Genomic DNA, 24829 nt, shown 5'->3' on the forward strand with positions numbered 1-24829 from the left:
TGGCTAGATTATGTTTTGTCTCATATTGATCATTATTATTAAAATATGTATTATTTATAAAAAAAGCTCAGTTATAGTTTAAAGCTAGTGCAAATGCATCTACTTAAGTTGGGAGAAGATATGGAGACCAAATAACGTTTCATGCTCTCTATGCTTAAAGACATATCTCCCTTCTTGACAGCACAGTCCTGATTTTCGGGGCTCTTTCCAACCATACTTAGTTATCTGATGTTCTACTACTGGGGTCACTAGAAGAAAATCTGCATAAAGAACAAGTGACACACTCACACTACCCAAAACAAATGCAGAACATTTCCACAGTGCTTTGCACGTCAGCCACTAGGGAAAAGCCACCATGGTTGCTGACCAGCCTTTCACATATAAATGCTTATATGATATGCCTTTTTTCTGCAGGATTTGCACCACTGTTAATTCATCACTGATGTGTCCTTTTCAGCCCAGCTCCCCACCTTGTGACATGTATACTTACACTAAAACTATCAATTAATTTCTAGAAATAAATACTCTATCCTTATCTAACCACACCGTATCTCTTATAATTTGGAAATTGATGGGTGTACAATGAGCCTTAAAAATAAAATCACCTATGAATGGCCATATGTCTTCTTCCGACAGAGAGAAATAAGATTGATGCACAAAAAAAAACTTATATTCTGTTGTGACAGTAAAAAAAAAAGATTCATACCATATGACTGTAAATTAAATAAAGTCACTGAATTATGGTTCCCAGTTTCCATGTTAATCACTTGTGTTTGTTCTAGCCCCCCATAATGCACCAAATCAGCAAACCTTACTTATTTAGTTAAGTTCCCAATAAATTGCAAATCATGTTCAAATCAAAGGGGAACCTTAACCAACTCATAGATATTGGGTTAACAGCCATAGTATTTAGATTGGGAGTATCTGTTGTTTGTTTTTGATGCCGGGTGTTGAAAGGTTAGTAAAAATCAGAAAAGAGTCTGGGCACTGCGTTCTTGCAATATCAGACTTTTACTGGAACATAATAGCAGATTTGATGAATTTAACATGCTAACACAATTACATTTCATGATTGAAACATTGTCATGTGTGATACTATGTTCCATGTAAAGTCTGCTATTTGAAGAACTTGAGAAACTGGACTCTTTTCTAATTTTTCCAAAGTTATAGTAGTGGAGTAGTGGAGCACCTGCTTTTCAGGACAAAAGCTCCTATGATTAAAAATGAATTCAAGCCTGAGTGCAGTCATTTCTTTGAGGGTGTTGAAAGGGTGCCAGACTTTTTAGTTCATAATGTTTTGTCATCTAATCAAAATGTACTTTAACTTAGACTGGTCCAGTATGTAGGTCTTCCTGGGATAGGATATCATTGGGGAGGATAGAATCTGGACCAGACCTGGGTACACATTAAAAAGCTAGTGTTAAGTATTTTATGTGTGGTTTCCTAAAGAGACTCATATATTTGCTTGTTCTATTTTAAATCCTTATATTAAGATTTGTCTTTATTGTTTACTTTGAATTACTTGAAACTTAATTAAATTGATTTCTTTAATTATAAAATCATATAATACTAAAATATTTGCTTTATTCATTCTAGTCTGCACTGATCAGGAGTTCAGAGATTTTGCCAACCGGCTGAGGGATTGGTTTAAGGCACTCCATGAAAGTGAATATCAAAATGAGAAGACTAAAGCTGTGCCAAGCCAAGAAAGAAGCAGTAAGATTTATTTTACTTTCATAAAGTACACAAAAATCATGTATTGTTAAAAAATTGTCCGTATATGTAGCTTAGAAATTAATTATCCTCAATATATGAAATCCGTGCATAGCCTTTCATCCAGTTTGATTTACAATGGATGAAACAATGCAACGATAGCACCGAATAATGCAGTGCCGTTGTTAGCTCGTCATTACGAGTCACATCACATTTGTTAAAATGTTTTATGTGTAGTTATAATGCAAGAATTTACATATAATCTTGAAAAAAATATATATATACATTTTTTATTTTATTTAATTTTTACAATATATTTGCATGTAAATACCTTCCACTAAATGGATACACTAAAATAGAAATATCCTGTAGGGCCCATTCACTATTCTTAGAGTCTCCCTAATTTTAAAGGTTAACACAAATGTGAATCCATTGATTACCATTTCTGGACTGGTTTTTAATTGTGCCTCATTAATGACATACGAGAAGGCAGAAATGTTTATCTGGTTTGCATTGCTTCTTTATAGCTGAAATATTGATCCCAGTATTAACACTGCAACAACAAAAAAATATTTAATACAATTATAACCACATAAATGTTAAATATATTACTTTGTTCAAAGGCTTCATATGGTTTGTACATTCATAAAAACATAATGGGCAACACTTTTTTTAACCCCTTAAGGACCAAACTTCTGGAAAAAAAGGAATCATGACATGTCACTCAAGGGGTTCAATTAAATTAAGCTCATGCTAAAATATTTGCATATTCGGGTAATAGCCACTTAAGTGCTCAATATATTTTAGGCTAAACTTTTAAAATCATTTAATATTTTTGGATACATTTTTTAAATCATTTAATATATAGAAAATATTTTAATATTGTAATATTCTGATATTTTCTGATACATTCATATTTTTATATAAAAGAAATATAATTTTAAAAGTTTATCTAAAAATATTAAACCATTTAAAAAGCGTATCCAATAGTATTAAATTGAAGCCTACATTGTATACTGAAATATCACACAAATGTGTATTCTTCATGGAAATAGTTTTGTGCAGAATTTAATGGAAGCAGATTTCTATTTAAGTGGAATTAAACCCTAATAACTCAGTAATTACATTAGTATTGTGCCACTTTGCACTTTTACCACACCATGTAAATCCCCTCATCACTATGTTTCATCTCAGTCCTTGCTGACACTATTTTACAAATTATAAACAATCTGATCCATAAGGTAGCACTCTGTTACTAATGTAGTTTAAAGTCTATAATCAATAACAGTATAATACAGGGGGGCATAGCAACATGGCTGAATAACTTTTGCTCTGGTACTTGGGCTCCGACACAAACTATGTTACTAACTGCAAGACCACTTTGAACACCCACTCCCACACGATATGTCTCAGCCGAAACATAAGAAAGTTTAGATGAGAGCTGACAAGCGAATTTTTTTTTGGCCACAAGCCGTCTTCCGCGTCTATGGCCACACAAGCGGATACAAAAGATGGCACTGATGACTCAGACACCAGTAATCAAATACTGGCGACAGACGAACACATCACCCAGAAAGGCCTGACAAAAGAGTTTATTGCCAGATCCTTGGTAGCCCTCTCTGATAAGCTCATAGCCACTTGGCAACATACTGCTGACCAATTGCGCAAGGAAATAGTGGAGCTAGGCACAAGAACATCACACTTAGAACAGAAGTTCAGTGAGGTGGCAACAGCACACAAGCATGTTTAGAAGCTGGAAAACAAGATTAACCTCATGGAAACGCGGATGGCAGATGCCGAAGATAGAGCACGGCACAATAATCTGCGACTACGGGGAATCACAGAATCTTCTCTCATCTGATCTGCAAGCCTACGTTAGGGGACTGCTGCATGCATATGTACCTGGGATACCAGCAGATATACATCTGGTCATCAGAGTACACTTCATTCCTAAACCATGCTACCTGCTGGATGCTACCCCCAGGGATGTAGTCCTACGGGCACATTACTTCAACTTTAAGGAGTTGGTCCTCAGAGCAAGCAGAAACAAATCCTCATCTCATGACGACTACCCTACTGTGAGCATACTAGCTGATCTCTCCGCAGAGACCCTCAGACATTGGAAAACCTTCCATCAAGTCACAGAGGAACTCCAGAAGAAGTGCATCTGATATAGATGGGACTTTCCGACAAAGCTGCTGGTGACGAGGAGGGATCAAGGTGATCAACTCTCCAAAAGAGGACCTCAGGATGCTGACTGAATGTGGCATCATCTCTCCGAACTCACCAAAAGCTGCAACATCACCAGGAAGAATATCACGGGAGTGGCACAAGGTTCATGCATGAACATTGTCGTATCTTAAAGACGCGAGGGTTTCACTGATACCAGCTGCAAGTATACCAGATCCAATTAATTTTCTTTCTTTATTTCTCCCCTTCTAAATGTTCCTATTTGTTGGAACTATTGTTAGCTCCTATAATGTTAGGCATGGGTGGTGTGTTGATGTCTGAGGATACCATTTGTGCATAGCATGTCACTCCGCTAAGCCAGATATACATCCTGGAGCAGATGTACAGAAATAGCATGCAACACTGCCACTGGATGGGCTGCGCGGCCGGGACAGGCGGCATGGGGCTATGCTCTCCGCTGCTCCCCCCAGAGCCATATTCTCATGCCCGAGTTACACAATTCTAGCTAATTAACTGTTTTATAAAAGAAAAAAAAGGGAGAGGGATTGATATGGATAATTCCTATTTGTTATCCATGGAGCAGTACCATTTATGATCTGCAGAAATATTGAACCAAGCTTGGTATACTGGTGAGCCCTCATCCTTGATCCCTGATGGTACCATAAGTTAAACTATATATGATACACAGTTAACTTGATATATACAACTGTTATTGTTCACCAATGACCTATAATATACAGGTCCTTCAACCTTTAATACAGATTAGAGCCCATTGGCTACCCAAAAGGAGACACCTGTCACTCCTTACCTGGCCCTAACGACCACCAACGCAACTTTCTCCATAGGGTCCCAGCCAAACTTCCACAAACAACCACAGAACAGATGATCCTGTGTTTAGACCTTAACCATATGCTTAATTCACAACTGGACACTACACTACCGGTCACAGCCCCAAGACATACAACGTTGAATGCACAATGTAAAGCACTCACCAAATTTCTTATGGAATACGGATTGTACGGCATTTGGAGAACATTTGGAGAACTTGCCACCCACATGACAGGGACTTCATGTACTATTCCACAGTACACCAATCTAACTCCTGAGTAGACTACACACTAACCTTGGGACAACTATTACCGAACATTACACAGTGCACCATAGGTAACATTGTCTGGTGCACCGCTTACCATTACAATAGCAGAGCAATACCCACACAGGGGCAGACCACCAAGTTGTCTAAATGACACCCTATTGCACGATCAATCCTTCATGCATAAGAGCAATTGCAGCATTACTTCACTGATAATGATACACCATAAGTTACACCCCATTTCCCTTTATATCTGAAATATTGATCCCAGTATTAACACTGGAACAACAAAAAAAGATTTAATACAATTATAACCACATTAATGTTAAATATATTACCTTGTTTAAAGGCTTCGTATGGTTTGCACATTCATAAAAACATAATGGGCAACACTTTTTTTTAACCTCTTAAGGACCAAACTTCTGGAAAAAAAGGAATCATGACATGTCACTCATGTCATGTGTCCTTAAGGGGTTCAATTAAATTAAGCTCATGCTAAAGTATTTGCATATTTGGTTAATAGCCACTTAAGTGCTCAATATATTTTAGGCTAAACTTTTAAAATCATTTAATATTTTGGATACACTTAAGCACATAAGCTGATCATGAGGGATTTACTGAGTAGCCAGGTCTCCTTTGTCAAATGCACTTCTCAGCAAATGCATTTCTCAGCAGAATTACCTCAGTTTGCTCCGAAACAGAAAGAGACACAAGAAACGCTCACTTTATACAGCCAACAGCACGCTCCACTGAGATCATTGCAGACACAACCAAACACATTAATGACATGAACCTTGCCAAAACAACGTGCACACTATAAAAATTAAAACTAAAGCATAACTCTCAGGGAAACAGAGCAGGGAAAGTCTTGGCAAATATGCTATGCCAAAAACCAGCCCAATCTAAAATACCATACTTATATACCACATTAGGATCCAAAATACATAACCCTCAAGACATTAAAGGGACACTCCAGGCACCCAGACCACTTTGGCTCATTGGAGTGGTCTGGGTGCCAACTCCCACTACCCTTAACCCTGCAAGTGTAATTATTGCAGTTTTTATTAAACTGCAATATTTACCTTGCAGGGTTAAGTCCTCCCCTAGTGGCTGTCTATTAGACAGCCACTAGAGGACACTTCCTGCTCTATAGCACAGGTTTTCTGTGCTAGAGCGTCGCTGGACGTCCTCACGCTGTGTGAGGACCTCCAGCGTCGCTCTATTCCCCATAGGGAAGCATTGAAATTCATTTTCAATGCTTTCCTATGGGGTGCGCTAATGCGCATGCGCGGCATTGCCGCGCATGCGCATTAGGTCTCCTCGGCCGGCTGGCGAGATCAGTCTCGCCCACTGGCCGACGTAAGCAGAAGGAGGAGCGGCGGGGGAGGAGGAAGCAGCGACGAGGGACCTGTCGCTGCCCCTGGTAAGTCACTGAAGGGGTTTTCACCCCTTCAGCAACTGGGGATTGGGGGGTGGGAGGGAGAGGGACCCTCCAGTGCCAGGAAAACGGATTGTTTTCCTGGCACTGGAGTTTCCCTTTAATGATTAGATGGCAGCATATTGCCATACATTATATAACCTTAATGATGATGCCACTACGCACCAACCGACCACACAGGAAATAGATGACTTACTGGACCTCACCACTCTAATTACTCTGTCTAAGACCGTACTAAAAGCACCAATCACTTCACAGGAAAAATAACACAAACAATTCATTACCTCCTGACAGGCAAATTCACAGGGCCCAAAGGACTGACGACCTCCTATTGCAAAACACTGGCACTGATCCTAGTGCCCCATCTAGTACAGGCTTATAACTATATCTTAAGCACTGGAACCATCCCCCCTAGAATGCTAATGGCACATGTCACCACCTTACCAAAACCTGGGAAGCATCCCAATCATTGCTCAATACGGATCTAAAATTGATGGCAAAATGATTTGCCAATAGATTCACATTTGTAATTCCCACTCTGATAGATATAGATCAAGTGGGATTCGTAAGTGGCAGACAGGGAGTGGATGGCCCTCGTAAAGTGCTGGACCTTCTGCATGGGCTGCAGTGGGGGGGGGGGGGGGAGGACTCCCAATGTATTCCTTTTATTTATTTATAAATTATAAACCATGGCATGCCTGTTGCATGTACACGCTATACCAACTACTCCATAACTCTAGCTTGTCCAGGTTCTCTTATCTCAACAAACAATATAACCTACCCGCAACAACTAAATTCTAATACTCTTGGATCAAGAAACAAACTGTGTTGTTTCACAATGATGTACAAGGGCTAGTGATGACAGTCGCAGAAATCTACCTAAAGATAATACCCCCCAAAAGACTGATGTCTGTCATTTATGCAGAGGAACACACCCACTCTAATATACACGCCCTTGCTTTTATACAAGGATAGGAAAAGGAGCTAACATACTCTATAACAGAACATCAATGGTGGAGAATTATACAAGCACACAAAAATCTTAAGATGTGTGTCTCCCACATTGAGATTTCACATAAAATACTGCACAGATGGTACTTAGGACACACCTGCCTTAAACATTATTCACCGCAAACATCGGATAGATGTTGGAGATGCCAGTCACACAAAGGCACAATGCTTTACATATGATGGTAATGCCCATTGTTAAATAAATACTGGCAAGATGTGGCTGACTTAATGCATCAAACATCTGGAGTCCAACTCCCCTGCAACCCAGAAGTATTCTTGCTTCAATTACTCCCCATGGGCATTAAAAAATATCAAATATATTTGATATACCATCCTGATTGCTGCATTATGTGTTTTGAGCAGGATGTGGAAGTCTGCCACTGCACCTACTATACAAACCTGCATAGAAAATCTGGAAACCACAAAATTATATGAAACTATGGCTAGGTGAATGCAAACACCAAAGTCCTTCTGGAAGTTGGCATGGGAAGACTGGACCACCCACACAATCAAACAAAGCCCATCATAGAGTACATCTCTACAGGGGACACGAAACAGCCTGGCAATTACAATTAACATGAGCTGTGCCCTTAAAGCTCTCTACTAATGTATTGTATTATTGTGCTAATGTACCGTATTGCACTAATACGACCTCAATCATCATGTTGCTTGTAAGGAGTGACCATATCATTATATCATATCATTATATCCTTATTCTCAACCATCTAGGAGATAAACAGGGCACCCCATCACAGGCCCACGTCATAGGGGGGCAAAACTACACACCACATAACCCCCACATTATCATTATCGTATTGGCACTGAGCACATCTGGGTGCGACCACGCTGACAGGTTAGTGAACTTACCTGTCCAGCAGCGAGCCAGGAGCCATCCCGCTTCGGCCTCCGTCCCTTCCACAAGCGGCAAACAAAATGGCGCCGACCACGAGGTTGCGCCCATTTGTAGCTCTGCCTCCAAGGGTCACGCGAACGTCTACGAACACGCACGTTTTGGGGTCAGAGGCCAAGCACTGACCAATCACCGCACAAGGAGGGGTATTTAAACCCCTGAAGTGCCCTAGCCCATTGCACTGTCGTGGTTTTAGTTCCTGGTTGCCAAGAGTGCGTTTTCCTTGTTCTTGTTATTTGATCTTCACGGTATTTTGACTTTGGCTATTCCTGACTACTCTTATCTCTGGTTTCCCTGACTTGGCTTTCTTTATCGTTATCATGTATTTCTGACTTCCTTGACCTCGGCTTTCCATTGACCATTCTCTTTCAACGTTTTAGCCTGGCCATTCTAATGACTGGTTTACGTTCTGTCTATCTCCTATAGTCTATGTAGATGTTACATAGTTTTGCATGTTGGACCACACTGGTAGTCGTGACAGTTTGTGAGTAACGTTGAAATCTCGATGGAATAGCATAATACACATTGAAACTACTTCTCTGTAACCAAATGTGATTCATTGTCTTGATGTTATTCTGTTTATTCCCAAACGTGCAAGGTTTTCATGTCAGGTCACAGCACCAATAAAATTGCAACTTTTAGGACTATTAACTGTTTTTAGGATGCAGTGCTTTATAATGAATTCAATCTTTGCTTGAGGTACAGCTTCACGGTGAGGAGTCCATAACCACAGAAACAAATGTAATATGCAACTCAAATATATTACACAATTACAAAATCACACTATCTAAAAATCTCAAGAGCTTCTTCTACAGTCAATATCTCTGTTTAGAGTTGAATCAATTGTTAGACATCAATGTATGATATCAAATACATTAGAATATCAGAATTGCACATAGCTAAGCATTTGAATTAGAAACAAAATACAAAAAGATCTAGCCCTAAAATGCAGATGAGATAGAAGCAGCACACAGCATTGCTTGTAGCCAAACGTAAGGTGAGTCAAAATAACTAACACAATATTTAAATTATACCATACAGAAACCTAAAGATTAGCTAACTGATTAGAAGAATTATCTCTATACAGTATCTCACAAAAATGTAAAGTAGTAAGTGTATAACCTGTATAATAGTGTAAATTTGCTGTCCCCTCAAAATAACTCAACACACAGCCATTAATGTCTAAACCGTTGGCAACAAAAGTGAGTACACCCCTAAGTGGAAATGTTTAAATTGGGCCCAATTAGCCATCTTTCCTCCCTGATGTCATGTGTTAAAAGGTCTCAGGTGTGAATGGTGAGCAGGTGTGTTAAATTTGGTGTTATCGTTTTCTCTCATACTTGTCACTGGAAATTCAACATGGCACCTCATGGTAAAGAACTCTCTAAGGATCTGGAAAAAAGAATTGTTGCTCTACATGGCCTAGGCTATAAGAAGATTTCCAAGACCCTGAAACTGAGCTGCAGCACGGTGGACAAGACCATACAGCATTTTTACAGGACATGTTCCACTCAGAACAGGCCTTGCCATGGTCGACCAAAGAAGTTCAGTGCATGTGCTCAGCATCATATCCAGAGGTTGTCTTTGGGAAATAGACGTATGAGTGCTGCCAGCATTGCTGCAGAGGTTGAAGGGATGGGGGGTCAGCCTGTCAGTACTCAGACCATATGCCGCACACTGCATCAACTTGGTCTGCATGGCTGTCATCCCAGAAGGAAGCCTCTTCTATAGATGATGCACAAGAAAGCCCGCAAACAGTTTGCTGAAGACAAGCAGACTAAGGACATGGATTACTGGAACTATGTCCTGTGGTCCGATGAGACCAAGATAAACTTATTTGGTTCAGGGGGTGTCAAGCATGTATGGCGGCAACCAAGTGAGGAGTACAAAGACAAGTGTGTCTTACCTACAGTCAAGCATGGTGGTGGGAGTGTCATGGTGTGGGCCTACATGAGTGCTGCCGGCACGGGGAGCTACAGTTCATTGAGGGAACCATGAATGCCAACATGTACTGTGACACACTGAAGCAGCGCATGATCCCCTCCCTTCAGAGACTGGGCCGCAGGGCAGTATTCGAACATGATAACGATCCCAAACACACCTACGAGATGACTACTGCCTTGCTAAAAAAGCTAAAGGTAAAGGTGATGGACTGGCCAAGCATGTCTCTAGACCTAAACCCTATTAAGCATTTGTGGAGCATCCTCAAACAGGAGATGGGGGAGCGCAAGATCTCAAACATCCACCAGCTCCGTGATGTTGTCATGGAGGAGTGGAAGAGGACTCCAGTGGCTACCTGTGAAGCTCTTTTGAACTCCATGCCAATGAGGGTTAAGGCAGTTCTGGAAAATAATAGTGGCCACACAATGTTTTGACACTTTGTGCCCAATTTGGACATTTACAATTAGGGTTGTACTCATTTTTGTTGCCAATGGTTTAAACATTAATGGCTGTGTGTTGAGTTATTTTGAGGGGACAGTACATTTACACTGTTATACAGGCTGTACACCTGCTACTTTACATTGTAGCAGAGTGGCATTTCTTCAGTGTTGTCACATGAAAAGATTTAATAAAATATTGTGAGATACTGTAAATCCATGTAGAACTTTGTGTATTAGTTGGTGCTCTTTTTTTTGTAGGGAGCAATACTCAAACTAAACAGACAGTTGTATTGCTCTTAGTCCCAAAACTATGATTTCCTGTTTGAAGTGTATATCTCAATGTATTTGCTCTTTGATGTTGCAGTCATTGTTTGAACAGACCTTGGCTTTGTCAAGAAATTACTTCAAAATGTTTGGATGAGCATCTCCAGAAACATGCAGTCCAAGTGTTCCTTTTTCCTTCCTCTTGTCATCTCTTCTTTTGTAATGTTGCTTGTCCTATGACATCTTCTGCATCTTTCCTTCAACCTCTGGCTTCACCTTAAATGTCCATATATATTTCACGAGCAAAAGCAGAAAGTATGTTTTTTTGTTTCCATGTTAGTTTTTTTTGAGTTTCAGGGATAAAATAATATTCATACCTCATAATGTTATCTATTTTTCTAATGGTCTTTTTCTATTTCCGCATAATTTCAGAAACCTAAAACAGTTTTTCAGAAAGTGTTAACAGCTGTCTCATGTTATATCAGTTAACATATCATTTTTTTTCTCATAGGGTTTGATACAAGTATTCTGCCTATTTGCCGAGACTCTCTTGGGTGGATGTTTAATAAACTTGATAAAAACTCCGACTTGCTGCTGGATCAGTATGAGCTCGGAAGCATTTATATTGACAAGAATGAGCAATGTACCAAGGCCTTCTTTAATACATGTGACACGTACAAGGATAGCTTGATATCTAACAATGAGTGGTGCTATTGTTTTCAAAGGCAGCAAGGTAAGCATAGACATTTGCAAACCATCATGAGAGTTGAATGCATAAGCTAAAAATGTTCAAGAGATTTAAATTGTCACAACTGCAGTACAATGAAGCTTAACAACAACTGAAACATTGAATAAAATATAACCATAACTCTCTCTCTCTCTGTAATAATATATACATATATATACATGTGTTAGTTCATTTTTTACTTAATAAGCTTTATGTTATGTTACAGATCCTCCTTGTCAGACAGAATTAAGTAACCTTCAAAAACAGACACCAGGAAAGAAGCTTCTTGGTGAGTTACAATTTTACTACTTCTAACCATGCTTAAAATTATTTTCCATCGTATGTCAGCACATTTGACCTACACTATGTATATATATGAATAACATATTGAAATAAAACAATGTTAATGTAACACTGGGCATAAATTTAGTTGTGTTATGTACAGTTATTTTATGATGTGTATATAATACTGGTCCATCATGATCATATAAACTGCCCATGAAACAATAAGGAATTCTGAACTGTCTACTTGTGTCTTGAGTGCTATCAGAACTTGACATATAAACATCCAGATTTGGATCTGTTAGCTGTTTCCATGTAAGCTGTGTTTTGGGTATTTTTTTAAATTCTGTGTGACAGTATCATGGCTAACATTTGGTATTTGCATTCATAAAAAAAAGTATCGTTGTAAAAGCAATCAATATGATTTGTATTTGTTTTCCTGAAAAGTGAATTGTTCATTTAAAGTCCATGCTTTTGACATGTGAAATGTAACACCGAGTAACTTATACTTGTCATGTGAAGACACATGACTTTAATACCTGGAAGATAAATGTCATCTCAATGGAAACATTGTGGAGATGCAACCTTTCAGATTTCAATTGTTTATGCTATTTTGCAAACCCCGAAAAAAGGAAATGTCCAATAATGTAGAGTCGAAGGTTGTGGTATTGGGATATGACATGTTATAACCAACTTTTTGACAAGTCTGTCAAAATAACACATATTAACAAGAAAAAAATGCATGTGGAAGGATATTCTAGAAAGCGTAAACTAAAGGTCATGTGCAAAAGGCCTGAAATGGCATTGAAGTAGGTGAGGGGATATACATTTCAGAACAAAAACAAGATGAAGAGCACACAGGTAGTGAGTAAGAGGATTTGCTAAGCTCATTAATATTGAAGTTATGATGCACCGTTGATGCTAGCCTAGAGGGACAGGACAGCTGCCAATTTGAAGCACTGGGAGTTATAAAATGCTCCCAGAATACTTTTATGTTACTCAGTATGCATAACAATCACATAATGCTGAAAAAGAGTAGTGGAAAACGTTGTTATATTTTGTCTTGTGTGCAGTATTTTTGTTCTGTATCCCTGTTAATGTGTGGAAGGCTGGGAGGAAGTAAGCAACTGGGTGACTGGTCAGAAGTAGAAATATAGCATGGTCATTGCCTCAAAAAGAGTATGTGACAGGTAGTATGTGCTTAGTGAATATTGAAGATATTGCTTAGAGTGGATTTGGTGTATGTGGGGTCTTTACAAGACTGAAATCAGGGATATAATATTTAATTTGTGAGGGAACAGCTTATTGATCCAATGAGATATCTGACTGACATTCTGGGGTCAAGAAATATTTTTTTCCTAGTTCTTCAAACTTTTATTTTGAATGAATAGAAAAAAAACATATGTACAAAAGGTTGAACTTGATGGACCAGTCTTTTTTTCAATGTATCAACTAACATGAAGTAGTTCTCAAGTTTTACAACTTTGATCAGGTGGATGGTGTCAATGGATTAAACACATTTTTGTTTGAATTTCTCCTAATGCTAAAAATGCATAAATGGTGTAGTCTGCACTCTCTACACAAGAAAAAAAGAAAAATATAGGAATAAAAAAAATTATGATAACTTTTCTTATGGATGTAGAGAGGTGTGGAGACTCTGTCAAAACTTGTCTGAATGTCATTTTTCTATGCAAAAATTAAGTACTTTAATTTTGTGTGAAATCAGGGATTTTCAACATGTTCTAAATTGAGCTGAAAGCAATCTCAGTTTGTCACTGCCACACATGATGTCACACATAAAATGGCTGTTAACTGGAAATAGATTGTCTAATTGAGGGAATTTAAAGACATGATTTTAAACTTATTTGAAAGTTTAATAAGTATCAGAACAGAAGTAAGACACTGAAGCTGTTTGGAAAGTCTTTTTTTAAGTTTTACATTTTTAAAATATTTGCTATAGAGTAGCGCCTAAAGGTTTCATTGTTTTCCTGAATTATTGATTCAGATATATCTTTAAATGATTTCAACACATTTAATGTTGCTTCATTATAAGGGGAACCTAACAGAACAAACAAATAGCCCAGATTAACACACAAAATAGCAGTCTGATGACAAAACACAGAAAAATAGATACTAATCCCAGCAGAAAGTAAATAGCAATTTTGCTGGTAGTGAAACAGAAGAAATAAATTAGCAGATATTAAATACTTAAAATAAAATACAGCAATAAGTAAAAATGCCCCATGGGTAAGTAAAAGTCCATAGTTCACATTAATGCAATGACAATGAAAAGTAGAACTTCACTCCTTGATGTATTTATAATCAAGTATGATCATATAGTGCTTTCTGTAAAACAATCTTTTCGTAGTACACATGGTTAAAGACTTTCTCCTTGGAAGAAGAAGAATAGGCTTCTAAGAAGTACAACCCCTATCTCATTCATACATGACTGCAGCTATCTCTTCAGTTTCAGAGACAGGCTCTGCCCTATCTCTTCAGGTTCTGGACAGGTTCTACCCTCCTCTTCTGGTATCTATTCTGAGATCAAGCTCTGAAAATCTGCATCAGAAGCCTCTGACAGAGTAGACCAAGATCTATGAAACACTTAAGTGATTCCATTCATTATATTACCTTTGAATTTCAGACTGAGTGTAAGGTGGCAGTTGCTGGAACTTACATTATGAAGATTTCCACTGTTCGATCTCAGATGAGATTGAGCTATCAGTAAAATTGCTATTTAGATTCTGCTGGAATCGGTGGCTATTGTTCTCTGTTTTACCATCAGATTGTAAGTTTGGGCTAGTATCTGTTTGTTTGGTTAACTTCTGCTTCTGGAACAGCAAGGAGTTTTTTTTTTGGCTTTTATAGTAATAGGAAATTTGTGGTTACCCTACTAGCCTGCAGAAGGAAACTGCTACTATTCACTTTTAGTGCTAAAGAGAATTTTGGTGTTTGGATCACCTATTTTAACCATATAGCACAGTTTGCGTGTTTTGCCCTGCCGTGGTATGCTTGTCATTAATAGTCTTTTTAGACAAGTTTTATCTGTTCAGAGAAGTTTTGTATTGTTATTAGATAGTTAAAAATGCATCCCTAAATATATTGTTTAAATTGTTTTTAATCGTATAACTTTGTAGATGTAATATAAATGAACAATATATTTATATAATAATGCAAAGACAGATGTTCTAGGGAAAATAAAGTTCAATGTTATTAATGAAATGATTCTATGTTGAAGGGTACTACATACCAGCATGTGATGAAGATGGATATTACAAGCCAGCTCAGTGTCATAGCAGCGTGGGCCAGTGTTGGTGTGTTGATAGATATGGAAATGAAGTAAAAGGATCCCGAAAAAGTGGACCTGCAGAATGTGGTAAGTTGTGAAATATGCTATGCAATCATCAAGCTGTGATATATCAATCTGTGATATACACTGAACAAAATTATAAACACAACACTTTTGTTTTTGCCCCCATTTTTTATGAGCTGAACTCAAAGATCTAAGACCTTTTCTTTTTGTTTTGTTTTTAATTCTTTATTTTTGTGGTGCATTCAGTTAATACAGTCGCTTGTTGTGCCACAACAGCAGTAACAAGTAGAGTGGGTAACATCGTTTAAACAGGTTTGTGGAATATAGAGGTACTGCACATATTTTTAAAACAGATAGATAAGTAAATAAGGTTTTCTCTTGGGCTTCATAAAAACGAAAGGCAACTTTTCTTGGCTAACAGATAAGCTTCGTCCAGTAGGCACAATAAAAGTAAAGCAGGCTAGGGCATGGAATTACATAACGGAGCTAAACACTATCTGACTATGCATGGTTGTACCATTAATGTAATTTTAAATGTGCTACGCTGGTTGAAAATGCAATAAGAGTAAAAGTGGTAACCAGGGAGTACAGGCTAGTTCATCATGTCTAAGCTATGGAACACGTTTTGGTAACTCAGAGAGGCTGGCTAGGCATGACGATTAAATAACAATAAAATGTCGCTGAATGGATAGGTTCAACATCTATTCACATGAGCTGGCCAGGGTTATGCAGCGCTGTCTGAGTATGCTAGGCAGATTGGTGGTGTATCTACTATGTGTACACAAGCTATAACAATTCTTTAACACACACATGCACATATCCTAAGGTGGTGTTGCATATTGTTGTTTAAGTGGAGTTATGGCATTCGCTTATGGTGTGTGATCTATGCTTAGTGGCAGGTAATGCAACTGAGATGCAGCAGTCTATGAAGTAACGGGGATTGAGTCCAGAAGTAAATAGTCCGTGACTGAGCTGTGATTACCGCAAACCTTGCCTGTTTAGTGAGTGTCCAGTGGGCTATTTAGCCAATGCCTCTCGATGGGAGGCCTCTGCAGCTTAACCGCCAGTGTCCAGCTATCTTTATGCTCGGGACCCTCCGGTTCCAGGTATTTCGTGCCGTGTCCGCTTCCCCGCTCCGTCGGTTGTCGGCTAGTAGAGGGCGGGTAAGTGTTGCAGTTGCTAAGTTCTGCTGGTCCCTCCACGGCTTTGTCGGCGTACTGTGTGCTGTAGGACGATGTGCTTTTTGCGGCTGACCTTTTGGTCTCGGTCGGTTGCTGGGTGTAAGTAGGGTTTGCCGCGCTTTGTTTCTCCTCCGACGTGTGTGATATCTTTTTGTGGAGCATCTTGTGAGCGGGAGGCTGTTCAGTCTGCGGCACCATTTTGGGGCATTGGCAGGTAGAGGAGTGGCTCGCTTGCTGCAGGGTTGCTTAGGTTGGTACCTCCGCGGTCTAGCGTTTTCATTGACCTGCTGTGCCCGGCTCTCTAGCTTTGCCCAAAAGGCTTCAAAGATGGTGTTCAGCCTGGCTGAGTATTCCAGCACTTCGGTGTCGCACTTCACTGCATGCGTAGCATCTGCCATTGTGCTGTTCAGGGTGTCGGGGTGTTGTTCCAGCGGGTGTGTAGTGTGGGTCTGCCCTGGCCCGGTTGCTTTAGGGTGGTGGACCGGGATTACCCCCGCCGGTCCTGGGGGGAGGGTTAGGCTGCCATACAGTGTCACTGCTGCCCCGGTTCTGGGTTGGAGAGAGCGGCCGTCTCGCTCCACCGCCATCTCCCGTAGGCCGCAAAGTGCCTTCCCCGAGTCACGGTTGTTGAAGTCGCTTGTGTCTGGTGTCAGACTGATCGCCAGGGTGCTCCCTCCTCGAATATTGTGCCCTGGCATAGTTTCAGGGTTCGATTAGGGTCTTAGTGCTTATTTGACTGCGTGTGTGGCAGGAGCACTCTCAGTGTGCAACCGTTCAGGTTGCTGGTCAGGCGCCGCCCCCCATCTAAGACCCTTTTTTATGTACACAAAAGGCCCATTTCTCTCAAATATTGTTCACAAACCTGTCTAAATCTGTGTTAGTGAGCACTTCTCCTTTGCCGAGATAATCCATCCACCTCACAGGTGTGGCATATTAAGATGCAGATCAGACAGCATGATTATTGCACAGGTGTGCCTTAGGCTGACCACTATAAAAGTCCACTCTAAAATGTGCAGTTTTACTGTATTTGTGGAGTCTGGGGGGGGGGTCTGAAAACCAGTCAGTATCTGGTGTGACCACTGTTTGTCTCACGCAGTGAAACACATTCCTTCACATAGAGTTGATCAGGTTGATTGATTGTGGCCGGTGGAATGTTGGTTCACTCCTCTTCAATGGCTGTGCGAAGTCGCTGGATATTGGCAGGACCTGGAACAGGCTGTCGTATATGTCGATCCAGAGCATCCCAAACATGCTCAGTGGGTGACATGTAGGTGAGTATGCTGTATCATATTCTCTGATTATTGGTGTACTTACCTGAACATGTACTTGTCACTCAATTTGAGGATGACTAGTTAACTTTAACAGTTGTCACCAATAATTTAGATAATAATAGTAATAACAATAGTATACAATAATATAACAACAGAAATTATCCATACATAAATTAAATAGGTTATAATAGCAATTAACAATCAGTTATGTACATATTCACCTTGTGTTACTTCATGCCTTCTGTTTCTTTGCATTGTATATGTAGTGATGCCTGTTCCACCTGATTAACTATGTGGGGTGAAAGCCCTCTCTTATGAAGCTTATATACCTACATCGAGATAATTTGGTTTTGGTACAAGTGAGTTTCACAATTAGTGATGTTTGAAATAGTTTATTAAGTATGTACACTATTATGTTTTCACAGGGGCATAGTTACAATACCAGAGATTATTAGGACCAATTTATCAATTTTAATATCTATTTTATTTAGATTTATTTTAGTTTTCCTTGACCGAAAGACTAACCTAAAGCAATGGGAGTTAACTATAACCCAACAAACTTTGCTCAGAATGCATTTGGAATTTAAATACTATATTCCTTTTCTAATGCTTCTTTTTTTTTTGTTTGCTCACAAATTTGTTCCACATCAGTATAATGTGCAATGTTTGACTAGTTTGACTATAGAAATGACTGCCGTACCTTTGAGGTGTTCTAAAATTCTCCTGCCTCTTTTTATACCACTGGCTACATTCAGTAAAACAAATGTGATCCTCTTTGCTGTTCAAAATTCTATGTTAGAATTCTTCAAAATACACATAAATCATTCTAAAGTATTGACACTACACACATTGTTGTATACATATAAAATACAAGAATTGGGGATCCAGCTGATACCACTAAAATAGATGAATAAAACAAAACATAGTGCAATATTGTTTTGACATATAGTAGTAAGACATTTATTGGTTGCACTCACAAATTTGATGTAATAAAGAAGACTTCAAGTTGCCTTCCCTGTAGGTATGGGGAGTATAGCTCTCTCCTTATGATGGTCCCAATCTGGAAGCCAGAAACTCCAGGAACTCCAAGTATATGGTTAAAGTGCAAAAAAATTTTGTTGGCATATATTTAAAAACAATTATGATAAAACAACTTTGTGGACCGATTTGTTTTATCATTATTGTTTTTAAATATATGCCAATAAAACAATTGTTGCACTTTAAAAATATACTTGGAGTTCCTGATGTTTCTGGCTTCCCCCCATACCAACAGAGGAGTCAACTTGAAGGCTTTATAATTACATCAAATTTGTGAGTGCAACCAATAAGTGTCTTGCTACTATATGTCAAAACAATAATGCACTATGTTTTGTTTTATTCATCTATTTTAGTGGTATCAGCTTGATCCCTAAGTCTTGTATTTTGTTTGTATTATGTGATTAGTTACCATATAGGGAGGTAATTGAATAGAAGCTGTATATCCAAAGTTAAATTGATATTATTTGTCATTTACAATAAACACAGGTGAAAAGGTGGAAGTTTATATACTACACATTGCTGTATAGCTTGATGTGTATTTTTTTTTAGTGTGATTTGTTTGATTGACCCTTTTCAGGAATAAATATATTTTTGTTTTATTGTTTTTTTTCTGGAAATATTCAGTAACAATTTGTGAGGTGTTGTGTCAATATATTTTATATTTAAATGCACAATATTGATTACATGTTGGCATTCAACCAAAATAGTATGTGATTTATCACTGTTCATTTTAATTCACAAAAGGATGATAGCCTGTATACACCGCAAGGCACTGGAGATGTACTGCGATACAATGCAATTATTATAATTTAATTACATTGGAGATTTTGACTAGCCATAGTAATGAAAACTGGAAAATAAGGAATTGACTTGGGAATAATTTACAAAACGTGCTGCAGCCCACCTTGATGTAAACACCATCATGAGAAAAATTTGTATGTACAAAAACTGGTATTTGTGATGATGTTACATACTATTAAAAACTTTCTATCCTATCATAAACAACAGTTATTAGTATACTAGCAGTATATAAGAAACAAAGTGTATAGAATGCTGCTTAAGAGATATAAAAATAATTGTAAATAACCTACATTTTTATCAGCTACTGCATCTATCGAAATTAAAATGGTGAAAAAATTATTTCTTAAATTTAAAGTAACAGTGAGGGACCTGATAGCATTTGTAGGAAAGCAGCTTCATAAAAATGCAAACATGATGTAACATTATTGTTAAAATGCATGAATAAAGTTTTAAATTCAAATTTGCTTACTTTGTGTGAGGACGGAAAAAGGGTCTACCATTTCAAGGCCTCTTGCAGACATGTCTATCAACAGAATTAATATTTACAAGACAATTATGTTTCTCTAAATCAAAAAGTCATTTATGGAGTAGGTATTATTTTGAATTACAATACATGAATTTGGTAGAAGATGTGGTTAAATCATGTAGAAACAAGCAGAAAATGTTTTGCTCATAATTTTCATAATGTTGATCACAAACCATACAAATTGTGAATTGTTGCATAGTGAGAACAGGTGTTCATAAAAACAAAACATTATGTAACTGTTTTAAACAGCTGGTGTATATAGAAATATTATGTAAAAATGTAAACATGCAAAGTACAAATGAGATTTTTTTTTATTTATTTATGATGATGTGTTCATTAGCTATTGCTACAGATATTCTGATCTTTTATTGATAGGTGGTGATTCTGAGACATCAGGAGATTTTGGCAGTGGAGATTTTCATGAATGGTCAGATGATGAAGACGAAGAAGGTGAAATGATGAATGATGAAGATGAAATTGAAGAAGACGACGATGATGAGGATGAAGGTGGTGATGATGATGAAGAAGATGAAGATGGATATATTTGACATAGCACAATGCAAAATAATTCTATTTTTCATGTCTTCAAAAAGGCATCACTTAGGAAACATCTTTGCTCACTTCACCACCAAGATAAAAAGGATTTAAAAACATGTATATTTTGTATGATCATATCAAGTTTTAAGGCCGGAGTCATAGACATTTGTTTAAGAGTTCATTTATGTGCTTTTAAGCTTTTCTATGCTTTTAATGATAATATGTTTTCCAAGAAAACATATTGGAAGTATAACCTGAAGGAATACATACAATACTTTTGTGAAGATAATCATTTATAAAGATTAAAATGTTCTGAAGGATTTGGGATATTATTTGGACATATGTAAGGCTCCCATATGGAAAAAAAACTGAATAAAAGTAAGAGCTTTGTTAAAAAGCACATAAGGACAACTTAATTTTCCTTTTCTTACTCTACAGTTGTAATTTGGTTAATATTATCCTTACCTTGGATAATATTTGTCATTCAGCTATTTTGAGTCCCAGCACCCCATAACTATAAACCAGTGGGGTTAGTTGCACCCTGATAATAGTGGCCATTGTGAGGATCATAAAGTTTATCAAACCACAGTTAGCGTGAGAAAAATGTCCATGCCAGGTTTATGAGCATTGAGTTCCTGGCTCTGGTGGCCACCAATGGGTTGATATACTAGTGAGAAATCCTGATTATAAAAGTTGTACGCATTTTATGTTTACATTTTTTTATAATGGCAGTTCAAAAATATGATAAATGCTGATTCAGTAGTTCTTCAGATTATGCAGAATGTATTTGTTTTGTATGCTTATAGATTTGTTGTCCTTTTACACTACCATCCTTTATTAAGTTTTATTTTAAACGCAATTTGTATGACTTTTGTTGTTTAATCCAAAAGCATGATATATATGTAATAGATAACACAATTTCTGCAAAAGAGTGATTGTATTAACAGATATCCAGCATCATGTACTTGTCTGAAATCCTATTAAAAGCAAGGAGTTAATCTAGATAGTTAAGCAGCGGAAAGAATAATATGGAGAAAATGTATAATAATCAGTTAGTATAAGCATTTTTGCTCTAATATTGACCATATTCATAAAGAAAAAAAACTATAATTTTTTTTTTTTTTTTGCTTTATGCATGTGAGAATTTCCTCTCAAAACATACATAGTATTTCACACCTGTGAGTTTTTATAATTGAAGCCCCGGAAATAATCCTTATATTGGTACACTCGTAAAATTTACAATAAAATTTAGAAGTCATGCAAAAATTCTTAAAAAGAGAATGAAAACAACCATTAGAAAACACTCAGGCTAATACATGGCACCTGAATATGCAATATTTTAAGACCATGATCAAATATACAGTTTTTTACCATTTCTTTATCAAAGTCACAGATATTTAAAACATGCTTTGAGGTAAGGCTGCAAGAATATTTTGATTTATATCATAGCTCCTTGATATCTACTTTTTGAAGGACGGTTTCTCTTTGGAACTCACATTCTCCCTCCTTCTCTTCTACAAACCTAGACCTCATGGTATGCATGACAATCATACACAAGAGGGGTATTAAGAGGGTTATTCCCCAAATTGAGAATTCCAAACGAATTCAAGGTGAATTTCAAATCTACGGGCACATTAGCTGAGCTAGAATTCTCTTAGTTGTGCATTCAGTTCAGCTACGCTGGTCTTACATTTGAATTATCATACAAAAATACGAATACCGCACTCAAAAAATAATAATTTTAAGTAATAATTAAACCTATGTTTAAATTCATAGTATTTATTGCAAAGCTTATAGGGATAATTCACAAAGTTAATGGCATTTCATCAAAGTAACACATAATTCATCTTATATACACCAACTATGTACAAATATATCTAGACACAGTATCCTCCTATGTGTAATGAATAGTTCAATGAAAATAATGTAACCAAATGAGAAAAAGAGAAAAAATGCAAAAATATATATGAAAAAAATATATATGAAAAAATATAGAGAATCTATATCGAAAAAATGAGAAAAAGAGAAAAAAGAAAAAAAGAAGAAAAAAAGAAAAAATTGAAAAAACGAAAAAATATGAAAAAATTGGAGAAATGGAAAAAATGAAAAAAGTGAAAAATATACAGAATGCTAAAGTCCTGAAAAGTACAAGTCCAGTATATAGTGCACTATATGTTTGCCCACTATCTGTGGGTTGGTCTCACCAGTGTCGTCCACTTCTTTATGTAGTATACAGTAGGAAGATGCTGAAGTCTGTGAGGGATGATTTGAATGGAAGGGATGAGATGGAACAAGTTCCTGATAGTAGGAAGAGTGATCGCCACCCTGTATCCGCTGGTGGCTGGTCAAAACCTAATTCTGGAGAATGAAGATAATCTGCTGTACCAGGCTCTGTTTAGAAGCGAAATTGGAGTCACTCGTAGGGCTTTCCTTGTGAATGGGCATGGGCTGCATGGGCTGCGCGCTCGGGACATATGCGTCCCTTCGATGGCCCCAGTGTCCGAGCACGGACACTGGGGCCATCGAAGGGACGCATATGTCCCGAGCGCGCAGCCCATGCAGCCCATGCCCATTCACAAGGAAAGCCCTACGAGTGACTCCAATTTCGCTTCTAAACAGAGCCTGGTACAGCAGATTATCTTCATTCTCCAGAATTAGGTTTTGACCAGCCACCAGCGGATACAGGGTGGCGATCACTCTTCCTACTATCAGGAACTTGTTCCATCTCATCCCTTCCATTCAAATCATCCCTCACAGACTTCAGCATCTTCCTACTGTATACTACATAAAGAAGTGGACGACACTGGTGAGACCAACCCACAGATAGTGGGCAAACATATAGTGCACTATATACTGGACTTGTACTTTTCAGGACTTTAGCATTCTGTATATTTTTCACTTTTTTCATTTTTTCCATTTCTCCAATTTTTTCATATTTTTTCGTTTTTTCAATTTTTTCTTTTTTTCTTCTTTTTTTCTTTTTTCTCTTTTTCTCATTTTTTCGATATAGATTCTCTATATTTTTTCATATATATTTTTTTCATATATATTTTTGCATTTTTTCTCTTTTTCTCATTTGGTTACATTATTTTCATTGAACTATTCATTACACATAGGAGGATACTGTGTCTAGATATATTTGTACATAGTTGGTGTATATAAGATGAATTATGTGTTACTTTGATGAAATGCCATTAACTTTGTGAATTATCCCTATAAGCTTTGCAATAAATACTATGAATTTAAACATAGGTTTAATTATTACTTAAAATTATTATTTTTTGAGTGCGGTATTCGTATTTTTGTATGATATTTATTGGAGGTTATTTGTGGGGTTATACCTCGAATACCGGCACCTAACACGTTATTGAGTGCCAGCACACATTGTTTTTTTTTTTTTTTTACATTTGAATTACACCTTGAATTCACTTTGAATTCTCACTATAGCAAATAAACCTGTTAATCAGAAAAAAAAGGGCAGAGGGATTGTAAGAGGCATTGCTCCTCTAAAAGTAGGATATGGATAAGATATGTCATTAAAATAATTATTGGTTGTTTGTGAATTATCACAGCACTAAGTAAAAGTTATGTCATCTCTGACTTGCCAGAAAAAAAACACCGTCTGTTTATGTTTTTTTTTTTTAATTCACCAAATAATTCTTGTATGTGACATTTGATTTTAGTCACTAACATTGCATTTTGAATCTATTTTAATAATCTCTAGGGCAGATAGTAAACCTGTTGGATTAAACAGTAGTTCTTTATGGAGTCAATTTAACAAGCTCAGGAAAAGTGTGCCTTGCAACACAAAGACTTTGCCAGCCAGAGGGCTCACTGCCCTCTGACAGACAAAGTGTCAAAATGTATTTTTCTGTCAGTATGTATCTGCATCAAATAGGGTTCGAAGTCCTAAATATCTGGCATAGGCCTAAAGGCTTTTACCAATATGAAAAAGTGCAAGGGTAGCAGGACAGCAGAACAAGAGATTTGTCTATTGTAATATTTATATCAAGTAATTCCTACCTGCCCGTTACCACCTTGACGCAACTGGTTAACTCTTTATTGTTCCAAAGTAAATACAGAGATAACATGAGCAGATGTATACAACCATTTAAGCAGGGGACTGCTCACTACATTTTTTTGAGATGGTGTT

At 37.5% G+C, this 24829-nt stretch overlaps 1 protein-coding gene across 1 annotated transcript in view; it reads left to right on the forward strand.

Moving 5' to 3' along the window:
- SPOCK3 (SPARC (osteonectin), cwcv and kazal like domains proteoglycan 3) overlaps window positions 1-21778 on the forward strand; it is a 272759-nt gene extending 250981 nt beyond the window's left edge. The window contains exons 7-11 of the mRNA XM_063458196.1: window positions 1597-1716; window positions 11512-11733; window positions 11954-12016; window positions 15248-15385; window positions 20515-21778. Of these exons, the coding sequence (XP_063314266.1) occupies window positions 1597-1716; window positions 11512-11733; window positions 11954-12016; window positions 15248-15385; window positions 20515-20687 (716 nt within the window). The 3' untranslated portion in view covers window positions 20688-21778. The remainder of the gene's footprint in view (window positions 1-1596; window positions 1717-11511; window positions 11734-11953; window positions 12017-15247; window positions 15386-20514) is intronic.
- Window positions 21779-24829: the final 3051 nt, after the last annotated feature.

Source organism: Pelobates fuscus, chromosome 6 (genome assembly GCF_036172605.1).
Source record: "Pelobates fuscus isolate aPelFus1 chromosome 6, aPelFus1.pri, whole genome shotgun sequence".
Lineage (NCBI taxonomy): Eukaryota > Metazoa > Chordata > Amphibia > Anura > Pelobatidae > Pelobates > Pelobates fuscus.